This window comes from Apostichopus japonicus, chromosome 21, assembly GCF_037975245.1.
Source record: "Apostichopus japonicus isolate 1M-3 chromosome 21, ASM3797524v1, whole genome shotgun sequence".
NCBI lineage: Eukaryota > Metazoa > Echinodermata > Holothuroidea > Aspidochirotida > Stichopodidae > Apostichopus > Apostichopus japonicus.
Window position 1 is genome coordinate 11,102,971 of NC_092581.1, and position 15,279 is coordinate 11,118,249.

At 36.2% G+C, this 15,279-nt stretch overlaps 1 protein-coding gene across 2 annotated transcripts; it reads right to left on the reverse strand.

The window, feature by feature from the left end:
- Window positions 1-3,061: 3,061 nt before the first annotated feature.
- On the reverse strand, window positions 3,062-15,240 carry LOC139962571 (organic cation transporter protein-like). 2 transcript variants are annotated; one of them, XM_071962686.1, is made up of 10 exons: window positions 14,303-15,240; window positions 13,510-13,613; window positions 12,170-12,324; window positions 9,746-9,914; window positions 8,632-8,770; window positions 8,187-8,239; window positions 6,665-6,873; window positions 5,849-5,954; window positions 5,198-5,410; window positions 3,062-4,112 (listed from the first exon to the last, which is right to left on the reverse strand). In XM_071962686.1, exons 1-10 carry the CDS (start codon window positions 14,702-14,704, stop codon window positions 4,058-4,060), a joined length of 1,605 nt encoding a protein of 534 aa, XP_071818787.1. In that variant the 5' UTR covers window positions 14,705-15,240; the 3' UTR covers window positions 3,062-4,057. The 2 variants fall into 2 exon arrangements, with proteins under 2 accessions (XP_071818787.1, XP_071818786.1); XM_071962685.1 differs by having other exon boundaries at window positions 8,187-8,281; window positions 14,303-15,170.
- Between the last annotated feature and the right edge of the window lie 39 nt (window positions 15,241-15,279).

Below are 15,279 nucleotides of genomic sequence, written 5' to 3' on the forward strand. Positions count from 1 at the left end.
AGTGAGATATGCACACTGCATGTACGGGGATAATTGAAGAGTTGGGGTTGCTGGTGAAATCGCTGCAAGGTCAAAGCATGGAGGTTCTATAAACGGAGTTGGCGAGGAGGAAAGAGTGGCAGGGCAGGCGAAAAGAAGGTCGGGCGGCCTCCCCTGTAAAACAGCGAAACTAGGGCACTGGATGGCACCTGCCATATATATTATGTAGAGCATTCACAAAGTACAGGCAGTTTTACGATCACATCTTTACAACTACACTAGGAAACGTATAGGTCATATAATAAACCCAATTGGTGTTCGATCGGGACAAAAACTTTTGTCCCTAGTAATATTACTGTCACTCGTTTTACTTGATTTCTGACATTCACAGCGTATCTCTACACGTTGTTGAAGAGGCTAAATGAAATCAGATTAAAAGTGCAGTATTTTATGCTGGCATTTTGTGTAGACACTCGTTTTATTTGATTTCCGACATACACAGCGTATATCTGTACAGATTGTTGAAGGGGCTAAATTAAATCAGATTAAAAGTGCAGTATTTTTATGCTGGTACTTTATCTCGACACTCGTTGAACTTGAGTTCCGACATTCACAGCGTATTTGCATAGCCTATAACACTTTAAAAGTTGTTTACCGTGCAGCCTTCTATTCGTATGGGGCGTAACGCACATGTTATCTGATAGGATGGCAGTGGGAGATACAGTATAAACAAGGTTTCCACAATGGTGACTCCAAATGATCTTTGACCTCATAAAATCCTTTACTGAACGTGTCACAACTACATACTAAATATGAGATTCGTCCAATCTTCCCTTCTTGAGTTATCGCGTTTACAAGTTTTTCACAATTTGACCTCTAGTGACCCCAAATGGACTTGGACCTCCAAGATCCCTATTGTTTTTGGTGGAGGTGTGTCTAGCCACATACAGTAGACTGACCTGTGTTTATCATGCCATAGTGCCATTGTATCAAAATGATGGTTCGGGCCATTTGTATTGTAACAGCTAGTTCTGCTTATACTAACAAGCAACGTAAGTTATGACAACGACGTATGTTTAGACAAAGGAAGTTAAAGCAGTATTTTGCGTTTGGTCGCCGTTTCTACTTTTTTGACATGTCCCGAGTTTTTTACATATATCAATCACAACACAGCAAACTAAGATATTAGTCAAGTTTTTCCCTGCCAACAACGTTAATTGACGAGTAATTAAGGATATTTGCAGATAACGCGAAGAGTGTCCACGAAAAATTCCACATTTAAAACTAAACGCATACAGTTCCCCCAAACCCACTAGTTTGAATTCAACCAATCAGAGATGCAGGTTTAGTATGAGCCGTTGCTAAAAATAGATTCAAGACTTTGCGTTGGTACAACCAGTGCGTTGTTATGGAACTCCCTTGTACAACTGCCATATAGAGTGTACACAAATAAGGCATGGTGTTGTACTACGTATTGGTCAATGACGTTCGTAGTGTTTCAATATTCATATGATGTGAGAGGTTTATTGGGATCCCAACGATAAATATCTTGGAGAAAAACAAAGTTGAAAGTTGCAATTTTTTCGACTTCTATGCCACCATTTGAAGTAAGATTTAAATAGATAAGCTAGTTATGTATGTCGTTATGGCATAGTGGAGTCAGTGAGGTTGAGAAAAATCATAGAAAAGGTCGCAAAATGCTGCTTTAAGTCATCAACGTGATTTTGAGCAACAACTGCTCTTTAGGTAAAACAGCAGCAACAACTTTAGTTTAGACAACAACAAACTTAGTTTAGACAACGAAATAATTTTCCCCTTTTCGCGTTCCATATACCAATGAACCTTTGACCTAGCATTAATGCAACTGCTGTGGATGTCAGTCATTAATGCATTGTCCCATCAGAGCAAGGAACAGTATCATTGTCATACAAAGAGGTATGTAACTACAACGAACAAAAGTTAGTCTACCGTTATTTGGATATTTTCGTTGAATCATGCTGACACAAAACTGTATGTAACACTCGACGTTTCAATGAAGTACCCTCCATTGTATATCTGCAACTGTATAAGAGCGCATGGGTTTGAAATGCCTTTAACTATTGTATGAGATCCAAAGCTGCAGAACAGTTCAGCAGAAACGAGTCCCACCACCCAGGGCCTCCAGGGCACTGCACGGAACCCAAAGTCCACGCCTGAGTTCAGGCTATAAGAACTTTGAACCTTTTAGAGAATTCCAATTGTGAAAACCATAAGGCCGTTTCTCTCTTCAGACTTGAGATCGCTTTTTGGACTTTTGGCCATGGTGTTTAGCATCTGTTAATTTAAGATATACAGGTAAACAGTGTGTATCGCTCATCAACCAGAATCATGCATGTAGTATCTTTTACCTATGGCGAAGGGGATAGGTTTGAAAGGTGTGAAGGAAGACGGAGGGTTGGGGCACCGGGATGGGGCAAGGGGTACGCCCCCCCCCCCAAATTGTCACAGCCAGCCCCCCCCCCCCCCCATGAGTGAACCAAAAAGTGTAAAAACATCATAAAAAAGAGGAATGGCAAGGAGACGAGAGACGTTAGGAGGGAATTTTATTATAATGGATAACTTTACAATGTAAAATGAAGTATAAAAATTACCAAAACAGTACTAAAATGTCTTTAAAAATGTTTTTTCGGCGCGCATTCATTGAAGACAGTCGTATTATTACATCCTGTTGGATATTCTCGAGTGGAATTATTGTTCCAAAGCGCCTTTCAAACTATACCATCATCCATCCTCCCCACCCACAACCCCCTGCATCATCAAATCGACAGACCGTTAGTCCGAGCTAAGCTATTTTTTAAAAACAAAATGAGTGAAGTGGTGACTTTTTTGGTCTGTTTAGTGCGCATCAAATGCAATTTTGCCACAAACTTGTAATACACCATACACCAGTACAAAGCTCATAGCACCAATACGAGTACGAGATGTTGTATTACTTGATATTGTGTACTCGCCTCAGGTAAGAGTACTAATCTACAATGCTGAGCAAGCGAGAACCTGCAACTAAGTATACTATTATAGTATAACTAGAGCGGACTCAATACAAGTCTGGATTGTAACGTACTGATTTGATGTATTAACTTGTCTACTAATCCCCTTACATCTATCTCTTTGTGTTCACCGTGCTCATTAACCTGTCTGTATCCTGTGCATGTTTTTGTCCCTTCTGTTACTGTTACTTGTCATTTTGCCTTTGAAGAAGATCCTGCTAGGATCGAAACGTCAGGCCAACTTATTTTTACACATTGATTTAATAACATGTGAATATCAATTCTGAACTTTGGAACGAATGGCACCACCTTCACTGAAACAGTGTGATGGCGTCTTTATTTCAAAACCATTCATCAATTAAGTATCGTTAAAATGATTTTAAGGTGGCCTAGGTAGATTGCTAAATAAAACCGATGAATATTTTGTTCATTTTTCAGGTTACAAACTACATCCTGATTGCATAGTGTATATATATATAGTGAAGATCTTTTTGTTTTTAAACTTGAAATTTGATGATATTGTTTGAATACATATGGCACCAGCCGAGTGCATTGTTTCATCATGGAATTTCTGCTGAAAATGTAGATTAGTTTATCGAGGTAATCATATTTAAATTACAACAACAATATTTCTACAGAGAAGTTACATTGTTATGAAATTCTCAACAGAGAGAGATCATTTATAGCGAAACAGTATAAGGATTAATCAACAAGCCGAAAGTAGAGAACATTTACTATTATGGGTTCGTAGAACACATGCTGTGATCCAGCTTTTTTGGAGCAACGCTGGGCTTGGCCAATACCAGTCAAAATTTGTTACATTTAATCAAACATATCATGAGTTAGAAACAAGATATTGAAATTACTGGTTACACTAGTTATCATTGTGAAATATCTGTTCTTTTTCCCTTTAATTGTTGCACTATCTGCCTATCCCATTTATTTCGCTATACTTGAACGTAGACTTGGATGAACAATGGTTTTTGGAAAGGAAGTTAGTCTTCTATTATACTCTCAAGTAATATGACCTATTCAGCAGCTTCTAACGAACATCATTTCAAACCAAGTTCTTCATCAGATGTCGTTGGTAATGGAGCACGCCGTCCTCTAAAAATAAAAGAAACACAACATGAAAAAATTGCATTGTAGATGTTTGAGTTCGTTTCCTATGAGCTTCCAAACTTCTTGATAAGCAAGAAAATCGTTATGATGAGTTATCTTCATCCAATATTGAATTTATCCTACTTGTGGAGTAATCAGAATCATTTTCCAATTGGTCCGTAAACAACAGGAAACAATTATTGCATGCATGTCACCGGGCTTTTGGTAAACCTTCGGAATGGCCGAGGCCGTGTGACGTTTGGTAGGATCTGCGGAACGGATGGGGAGGGGAGTAGATATGTTATTCTGTGTGTTTTGTTTGTTTGTATGTTTTTTTGTTTGTTGATGTGGGGATTGGTTATTCTTCGTCGTCTCATTTGGCCGTAATGTTTTTACTTCTGCTGGGCGGATCACGTTAAATCGCGTTTGCTATTCCGTTTCAATTGATATTCAAGCTCTTGGAACAAATCATCCGACTTGATAGCTGGTGACAAGAAACAGATTTCTCTTCATGCCGCAACTGAGTGACGCATCAAGACAATCACATTCAAGCAGAAGCATCTTTGTCTAGAAAAATGGTGAACATCAAACCGTGGATGTTGGATTAATTCTTTGAAAAGATGCAAGAGAACCTTGGGACATGTTTAGTAATGGTGTCATCCTCGATATCACCAAAACATATTTTAATGATGTTATCTAATTCAGTTTTATCTTTCTGTTAGGGTAAATGGTAAATGGTAAATTCATCGCAGACAAAATATAGCCTATATGTGATGTACATTTTGGGAACGAGTAGGATGGTCTGTTTATTGGTTAACATTTTAGAAATCCAGAGAGGGTAGTTTTAAGGTTACGGAACACCTCTACAAAGTCTGAAAGACTACACGTAATGTTTGCCAAATTAGACTGTAAGGCACTGGAGAAGTTATTTGAAGTATACTACCAGCATATGATGTATTCTCCAACAATGGATTGGTATGTCATGTTGCAGCGGACCCATTCGGCGCAAAGTCGTCTTATATTGCTCGATATGAATTATATCAAACAGAGTCTACAATTCAGAATTTAAAATGAGTAGAACTTGAATTTACCTGTAAGAAAGAGCCTCTGCCTCAAGTATGGTTTCTGGAAGTGGAACACCTTTAGTTTCTGGTAGCAACAAGGTAATGGCGGCAGCCACAATGCTGGCAACGGTAAACAGAGAAAGTGGAAGAAGTGGCCATCGATGAGCGAGGATGAAAATCAAAGGACAGACCATTCCACCAATTCTTGATGTCATGGAGCAAAGACCGAGCATTACACCTCTGAAACATGAAGAACACTCTACACTATAAAGACATTTCCCTAAGTGTTACATGTGGCTCTATAAAGAATGAAATGAGATACCAACATTTGCGTCTGAAGATTCATGTGATTGTTGTATCACTTCAATAACTCACTTTCTGACAGTTTTATTGTTTTTATTTTCTGGCTGAGTTTGAGCTTAAGCTTCCTATTGATGAGACTGCTTAAAAATTTACACCGTGATCAACTAAAACTAAGAAAACTTAATGAATTTAGCCCAGACATTTTGCTTGACATCAATTACACAAATTCAAGAGGGCTAATTCGGGTGAACATTTTGTTTCCCTAACGACATTTTCCATTGTTGCTTGCCTCAGAGGGGTTGGTTACAGCTCTGCAGTGAAGACATATAGATTTTATAAACTTTCCAATAAAGGTGACTCCCGATGGTCTCTTACCTCAGAGGGGTTGGGAACAGCTCTGCGGTGAAGACAAATATTATTCCAAAGGTGGCAGAGATTGCAGATTTTCCTATCATTCCAATGACGAATTTGACGACTCCATCTATCGGGGAAGAAAAACATTTTAACTTAAAGAATTCCCTTAAAAATCTTCTTTTTTTTCATCACATTATTTTGTTGGTTAACGACTCGATCTTTAAAAAAGGTTAAAGAAAACTTCTGATACCTATGGACTTCCTGGATGAGATTTTCGTAGAAGAAAAAGTTGATAAGATGACGGCGTCGGGTGAAAGTCGTTAAATACTTATAAACATGGAAATATTTTTACAAATAATATTGAAAGTTGTAACCTCGTCCTGTTGGGTGGGGATGGCGCATTGGGATACCTATTGTAGGTACTCATTTATTTATGATTGATACTCAATTTATTTTCTTCAAGTATAACAGACTTAGACAGAGTGACACGTTCAGAATCCAACAAATCCATTCATTTTTTTTTACTTTCATACGGATGAAAATATCACAGTATAACAATTACTAAATATAGCACAAGGTAAGGTACACTATATTGTGTGTAGACTTGAGGCGTATTACATAAACCGCATATATGTATTATGTTTTGTTATTGCAAAACTGATGTGTGTGTGCATATATATATATATATATATATATATATTTATGAATATATATATATATATATATACATATATATACATCAGTTTTACAATAAACAAAAACAGAATACATGTTAATGTTTATAATGTAACGGATATAGACACCATGTGAAAGACTATATAGGAGAATTTTACTCACGTGTGAACATCACTAGCAGGCAGGATATACCAACCAGCAAAAGTAAACCAGATAAAGAAAGTTTCCTCCCAATTGCCTCAATAAGAAAGATAGATGATGTGTAACCTATGATTTCTACCGCTCCAGAGATTAAGAAACCAAGATAGATGTTGACACCGAGACTTCCAGTATAAAATATGAGCCCGTAGTAGAGAAGGCTTTGAACAAACCTGGCAATAGAATCACAGAAGTGAAGCGTTAAAGCCACGTTAATCCTTCACTTAGTTATGGTTGGTAAGCTGGTAGCCATTTGGGACATCCTGACAAGAGAATCACAGAGGTGAAGCGTTAAAGGTACGTTAACCATTCTCTTAGTTATGGTCGGTAGCGATATGGGATATCCTTACATGAGTATCACATAGGGAATGAGTTTAACCCACGTTAACATTGAACAAAGTAATGGTTGGTAACCACATGTGACTTCGTTAAAGCTACTTTAATCCTTGACTTAGTTATGGTTGGTAGACATATGGGACATCCTGACAAGAAAATCACAGAGGTGAAGCGTTAAAACCTACGTTAATTTTGAATATAGTTATGGTTGGTAGCCATTTGGGACATCCTGACAAGAGTATCACAGAGATGAAGCTTTAAATCCACGTTTACCCTAAACATAGTTATGGTTGGTAGCCATATGGGACATCCTTACAAGAGAATCACAGAGGTGGAGCGTTAAACCCACGGAAATTCTGAATATAGTTATGGTTGGTAGCCATATAGGACATCCTTACAAGAGTATCACAGAGATGGAGCTTTAACGCCACGTTAAACCTAAACATAGTTATGTTGGTAGCCATAGGGGACATCCTGGCAAGAGAATCACAGAAGTGAAGCGTTAAAGCTACATTAATCCTGATAATAGTTATGGTTGGTAGCCATAATGGGACATGACAATAAGAGAATCACAGGGGTGAAGCGTTAAAGCCATGTTTATCCTTCATTTAGCTATGGTTCGTAGCCATATGCATGGGACATCGGCAAAAACACTAAGAATGATTTCCATCTGGTTATATTTCCTAAACACTTATTGACGAACTTACCGGTTCTTAAAACGCCCCCAGAGGATCGACGATGGTATTGTTTGGAATACTTATTTCTAAGAATATGAGGTCAGCAACTCAAGAATTATGTATACAGTTGGGAAGATTTTGGTGGCATCCGATAACACGGTTACAATTTCTTACAAGGGTGTTTGAAATGGCAACTTTCGTGTGATAACATAGAGGTGAGTTAAGACTGGCAAGATTAACTGTATGCAGACTTTAAGGAGGCTGGAAAAACTGTTGTTGGAATAAAAATATTTACAGCTCTTCAGTGTGTGAAAACGTCGAATCGTTGATGCCTCAGAGTTGAGGCTCATCAATGGGTCACTAATTTTATCCGCTATAGTAGTAGTAGATGGACTGAATGCATACTCACTGATACTCATCCCTGGCGGCAATATCATTTCTGAAGTAAACAACTTTTTTAATTCTGTACTTACCAGTTATACAATAAGTTACATGTTCGCCAACGCATGCTTGATAACCGGAATAACTGAAAAAGAGAGGAACCCTTCTCAGTTTGTGCAGGAGTGTCCTAAAAGGAAGAGACGAGTGATTTCACTTACCTACTTTAAATTGTTAAATACTTATCATTGACATGTTGAGTAAACTATAAGATGACCGATACGTAGGTTGAGTATAACGAATATATGATAGCTGAGTCCGACGAAAAAAAATAGGACATTTTATTTTAAAATGATTTACAAATTTTACTGATTAATATTGTCCAATTTTGTTCTCCCAAATTCAATATCGTATGAGGGGAGGTGGGGGGGGGGTATGTATATATGTCTCAAGGATGGGAAGAAGGCGATTCAAACCGTTCGGTTGAATGTTATAAATTTAGCAATCCTATTTATATTACAGATTGAATTATTAGCCTACCAAGTCATGTTCCTCCATCTGTTCTAAATACTGATCAGTGAGCTCCACTCCGTTAATGCGAGCTGTTCTTCTGATTATCACCCTAGCCTCTTCATATCTCCCTTTGGATATAAGCCATCTGGGGGATTCCGGAATCAACCTGCAAATTAAAATGCATCATTCATAATGGTATATGGTGAAGATACTTAATATTAGTAGCTGCATGTGCCGCGAGGATGACTCATTTCTGCAGAATTCATTTTTACACGGGTTTTGGTATATAGCTTAATAATATTCATAATTGAATGTTTTCCAGAATATTCTAGGCGAAGAGTCCGTTGAGCAGAATTGTACAACATTTTTAATGAATCAATATGACTTGGGTTTACTTATGGGCCACCGACAATGATTTGATGGAGAATTAGTACATTCATACCTTCCAAATGTACCATTTTAACAAGAAAGGGATTGTTTAGCTCAAACAGTTCTGGAGGCGTATCTTTCTCGATTAAAACTTCAATGATATTGTGTCTACGAATCTCGATCCATTTGCCAAAAATGTAAACTTACATTCCAATTTTGTGACCTAAACCGACGCGTGTTACATGTAAGCTCTCGTCAAAATTGTAATTTTGGAACTGGAATTGTATTACTGAAGATCTCGAGAGTCAGGCCACCCACTCCCCCCCCCCCCCCCCATCTACACGCTTCCTTAAAGGTATGATTTAATGGCTCCAAATATGCTAGATATTTAAATATGGTCATCTTTGATCAAAATTCTTGAACTGTTTTTATTACAACCTTCGAGGAAATTTTCCTCACTTAGACATTCAGTCCCTGTAGTTTACCCCGGGCCTCTGGGGTGCACCCCCAGCGTAAGTATACGCACGAACAGAAAAATATCGTATACGTGAAAACAGTGTAAACGTGTTAGTTACACATGTACCGTGAAAACATGGACGGGCGGGTCAAAAATTACGACAGCAATGTCACTGTAGATTATGACCGAAACAGCAATCGGCTATAAATTTGAGTGAAACATTTGAAAGTGAAATGACACTCCAGTTCAAAGGAAACAGTGCCACCATCCATATACGCTAATTCCCTAACAATACTTGGATGGTATGTTACTTACGGAAGAAGTAACAGTGTCATTATGCCTGGTAAGGTAGTCACCAGCTGTAATACCCTCCACTTACGGATGAAGTAGGCCAAAATTGCCAGAAACATGATACCGAATGCGAAGAAGAACTCTATGAAAATACCAGTAAAGACCCGTTTCGAAGGCCCTACCATTTCCGACACTGTGAATGAAAAATCAGATTATGTCTTAATATGATCAATATATGAATAGAAGAAGCAGGTGCTTTATAGGGGGAACGGCTATAAAATAAGTCACTTTGATTATGCAGCTATTTGAGTTATTTATTTTAGGCAAAATATACCCTACTACATGTTATGGTGTATTAATAAGTGTATAAACAAATCAAGTCAAATCAAGTCGAACGTGTAGTATCAATTCACTGAAGATATGCTTACGAGCTGCATGCCCCCCCCCCCCCTCCATCCCCATCCCCTGCCCCCTACACTTCATAATGTATACATTTATTCTTTTAATCAATGTCTATTTTCTCACATTTTTAAAAAAGATGACTTATGGCGGAAGTTTGGCCTTTATATTTAATAGTTTATAAACAAGAGAAAATTTGAGTATTACTTATGTTTCTATGGTTATTCCGGCTTTCAAGATCATCGTGTTTGTTAAGTTTGTTAAATCTCTGGAATGCTCCTTTAAGGCTACGTACATTCATGATAAGTTCGGCTTAGTGCAGGTCTAAATCTTTATAACAATCCATTGCTCCATAAATACTAATAACTCATCCAGAAACAAACGAGGACCCTTTTAAATATATATATATATATATATATATATATATATATATATATATATATATATATATATATATAGTGTTGTCTGACGATCGCTATAACGCGTGAAACTCCGAGTTACAACTACTAGTGTTCCACTAGTCTCAACTAGTATCAACATATATATATATATATATAGATAGATAGATAGATAGATAGATAGATAGATAGATAGATAGATAGATAGATAGATAGATAGATAGATAGATAGATAGATAGATAGATAGATAGATAGATAGATAGATAGATAGATAGATAGATAGATAGATAGATAGATAGATAGATAGATAGATAGATAGATAGATAGATAGATAGATAGATAGATAGATAGATAGATAGATAGATAGATAGATAGATAGATAGATAGATAGATAGATAGATAGATAGATAGATAGATAGATAGATAGATAGATAGATAGATAGATAGATAGATAGATAGATAGATAGATAGATAGATAGATAGATAGATAGATAGATAGATAGATAGATAGATAGATAGATAGATAGATAGATAGATAGATAGATAGATAGATAGATAGATAGATAGATAGATAGATAGATAGATAGATAGATAGATAGATAGATAGATAGATAGATAGATAGATAGATAGATAGATAGATAGATAGATAGATAGATAGATAGATAGATAGATAGATAGATAGATAGATAGATAGATAGATAGATAGATAGATAGATAGATAGATAGATAGATAGATAGATAGATAGATAGATAGATAGATAGATAGATAGATAGATAGATAGATAGATAGATAGATAGATAGATAGATAGATAGATAGATAGATAGATAGATAGATAGATAGATAGATAGATAGATAGATAGATAGATAGATAGATAGATAGATAGATAGATAGATAGATAGATAGATAGATAGATAGATAGATAGATAGATAGATAGATAGATAGATAGATAGATAGATAGATAGATAGATAGATAGATAGATAGATAGATAGATAGATAGATAGATAGATAGATAGATAGATAGATAGATAGATAGATAGATAGATAGATAGATAGATAGATAGATAGATAGATAGATAGATAGATAGATAGATAGATAGATAGATAGATAGATAGATAGATAGATAGATAGATAGATAGATAGATAGATAGATAGATAGATAGATAGATAGATAGATAGATAGATAGATAGATAGATAGATAGATAGATAGATAGATAGATAGATAGATAGATAGATAGATAGATAGATAGATAGATAGATAGATAGATAGATAGATAGATAGATAGATAGATAGATAGATAGATAGATAGATAGATAGATAGATAGATAGATAGATAGATAGATAGATAGATAGATAGATAGATAGATAGATAGATAGATAGATAGATAGATAGATAGATAGATAGATAGATAGATAGATAGATAGATAGATAGATAGATAGATAGATAGATAGATAGATAGATAGATAGATAGATAGATAGATAGATAGATAGATAGATAGATAGATAGATAGATAGATAGATAGATAGATAGATTGCTTGTGTCACGGTTCATGCGTCCATTTCCAGTTTAATCATCACTAACATATAATTTTTGCATGTTTTACAACGATATCAATTCGCAGTGAAGAATCATTCTTATTACCTAAAACAAATCCCATCAGAAATGTGCTATGTGCACAAGCAGCTAGGAAAAATCTCATTACTGTGTACATCAGGAATGAGTTTGAAGATGTCACCAATATCCCAAAGACACCCGTACCGATTGTAGCTGCGAACAACGCAAATCTTCGACCAAGTCTGTAAGGTATCAAAGGAAAAGAATGTACCCCTGGAATATTGGCATCACAGCTAGGGGCCGGGAAATATGCGAACCCTCCCGGAGATGGGACTTTATTACTGCGATAATGTAAGCGTTATACCCCCACCCCCCACCCCCACCCCGTCTCTGCCATCCTCTCACCTTTATTGTGATAAACGCACTGCATGTGACAAACGAAATTGTGGCAAACTCACTGTGCTTGTGGCCAACTTCATTGATTTTGGGCAAACCCTGCAGTGTTTGTGGCAAATGCACTTACAACGTAGCAACCGAACCTCTCGGCCTCCGTTCAACCGCAACTTACAGTTCCATTGTAGCAGGGTCATAAATAAACGGCAAAGGGATTGATAAACAGTATTTCGTCAGCTTACAACAGCTCGTATCTTGATTAGATTTACCTGTTTACATTTGTGAATAGTCTCTATATAGTGTTGGTAAATTGCAAGTACAATATCATTAAGTCGTAAAGTTCAAACTTGAGATAAGGTTTTTTATAGCCCACTATAAAGATACGTTATGACGAAATTGTTTAAGTTATTAAATACATTGTACAACTACCAGGCTAAACTGGTAAATTTTGAATTTGAATCCACTGACTAATCTTTTATATAAATCACTAAGCAAATACACTTGCTATAAAGTCGCAGTATATGTGTTAATATTACAGACTCATAAATCTGATAGGACAGTTATAGTATAGTGTGTAACGTGTTTTAAATCATTGTTAGCAGCAAGTACATATAGCAGCTGTATCTATCAAACCAACGTAATTATCTAATTTACACTACCACCTTCAATATACATTAATGCAGTCAATAACTGCAGTAAACACAAAGTAAATGATATATTATTGAAACTATGTATTTCCATATCTTATATAGGGGAAATGTTACTTTTCAATACCCCGAGTTTAATTTGGTGGATTCCGTGTAGCAACCTCTGCCCTCCCCTCAGCCAATGAAAATGGTTTACTCAAGAATTGCATGTTCGAAACCACGTAATCACATAATAAGTTATAATGTAAAGCTTAGGTTAACTATATAGGCAGATACGTAGCATATATCCACATAACATTATACTGTTAAAAGCATAAATATTAAAGGGGTTTGTATGTTGTTTGAACTCATTTTTGTATTCTTCAAAACAAGCTTGAAAATACTTACTTGTCCGATAACGTTCCGTATGAAACAGATCCTACCAAAATGCCAGAAAAGTAAACTGTTTGGGCTATGCCCGGGAAACTTTGCTTATGGCATACGAGATCAAACTATTAAGGAAAAGAAGGGAACATGAATATCAAATATATGGTAAACGTGACCACAAAACAAGTTGCCATAAAATATGGAACGCGATCATATTGTGAAGTTAGATTAATTTGAGCCAATTCTGGTATATTAATTAGACGTTGATATGTAGCACAAAACCATGAAATAGATTTATCGAACACATGTAACCCTTATATAACAATTGTCTAACACAAAAAGAAATCTTCAAAATTTTACAACTCATTGAAAGACTATATCTTTAACATTTGGTGATAATTCTTACGGCAACATTAAGGGATGTCAAGTTTGTCAAAATGTCTTAATTGAAATCTAGAAATGAAAACGAATAATGACGGATTCAAGTGTGAGTGTTGCCGCTATTTTTGTTGTTGTTGACATACATGAAATTATCGGGAAATGGAATCGTTCATTCACATAGATTTAATGTCTGATTTAAATGTATAATTTGATCGCCCAGACAATGCTTTCATACTACATTTAATCATATGCAACATTACTCCAAAAGTGTTCCCAAACTGGGACTTTTGGACTCTCCTTTCTTCATCTCTAATGCAAATACAACATGCAAACTATATAACGTATGAGACAGTTAACATGGAATTAAAAATATTGCAAATACCGTCTATCCTATCCTCATCCCCTAAATAGGACTAGCTGTTATTATACTCACGTCCGATATTATGGTTGAATCATATTGGCTCTTGTCGTAGACCCATCCGTTATCACATGGTATTATGTCATTGCTAGCGTTCCATACACCTTGAGATAGGACCTCGGAGCAGTCATCAACCGTTTCTATATCGTATTGATTACATTGATCTAGCACCCCTTCCTCATTGATTGGTATCGAGAGATTTTGCCTCAAAGCTTCACATTGCAATTCTGAACCCTGACACGCCGTACAGTTATTCCAAACTTGTACATCGCACCAGTGGTCGGTCTCTCCCGCTGTAAACACTTGCGTCACCACATTCATCGGTGCGAAAAGGGTACAGGTGGATACCAGCAGAAAGATACATTTTTGATAAATCCCAAATTCTCCAATTTTATACAAAATATCGTCATACTTCATTATTGTTGTTTTCAGTCTCGATCGTGTACTGCTGTTTAATCAATTAATTAAAAGAAACAAGTCTTAACGTCTATAAAAGCGAAAAGTGACAAAAATAAAGCAGGTCTGTCCCTACCGTACTCAACTGACTCTTCTTAAAAAGTATAGGGCTAGTGAACTTCATATGGCGTGTCATCGAAATATATACGAATCCTTCAGTTCGTTGTTTATAGGGCTACATAGAGAATATGTAAATAAGGTACGGCGGCTTTAAACTATTTGATGGTTCATCAAACACGATGTGTAAAACAAATGAAGGTTGTTGTTTTTTCTTATCTAATCCAAAGGGTTAAAACAATTGGTTTATACCATCATATAATTTTCATAGTTGATTGATAAGCCGGTGGTCAATTCACTCTTAATTTAATTTGAAAGAGTTATTGACTTTATGGTATATGGGAGTGCAGTCTTTTACGACGATAGTCCGCCTCTGTTGTAGAAGTGATTTCAATCTTATCCCCTGAGAGAATTCGAGCAAATTTAACTCTCATAGAGTGAAAGCAATCAATCGGTTTTATAGGTAAATTAACAGAAAG

Excerpts from the sequence above, each read along its gene's own strand:
- LOC139962571 (XM_071962685.1), bottom strand. The coding sequence starts at position 14,704 with ATGAAGTATGACGATATTTTGTATAAAATTGGAGAATTTGGGATTTAT. Across the intron at positions 8,282-8,631 it reads AGATGGAGGAACATGACTTG|GACACTCCTGCACAAACTGA; the intron begins GTAGGCTAATAA and ends TCTTCCTTTTAG. Across the intron at positions 4,113-5,197 it reads GCAGAGGCTCTTTCTTACAG|AGGACGGCGTGCTCCATTAC; the intron begins GTAAATTCAAGT and ends TTTTATTTTTAG.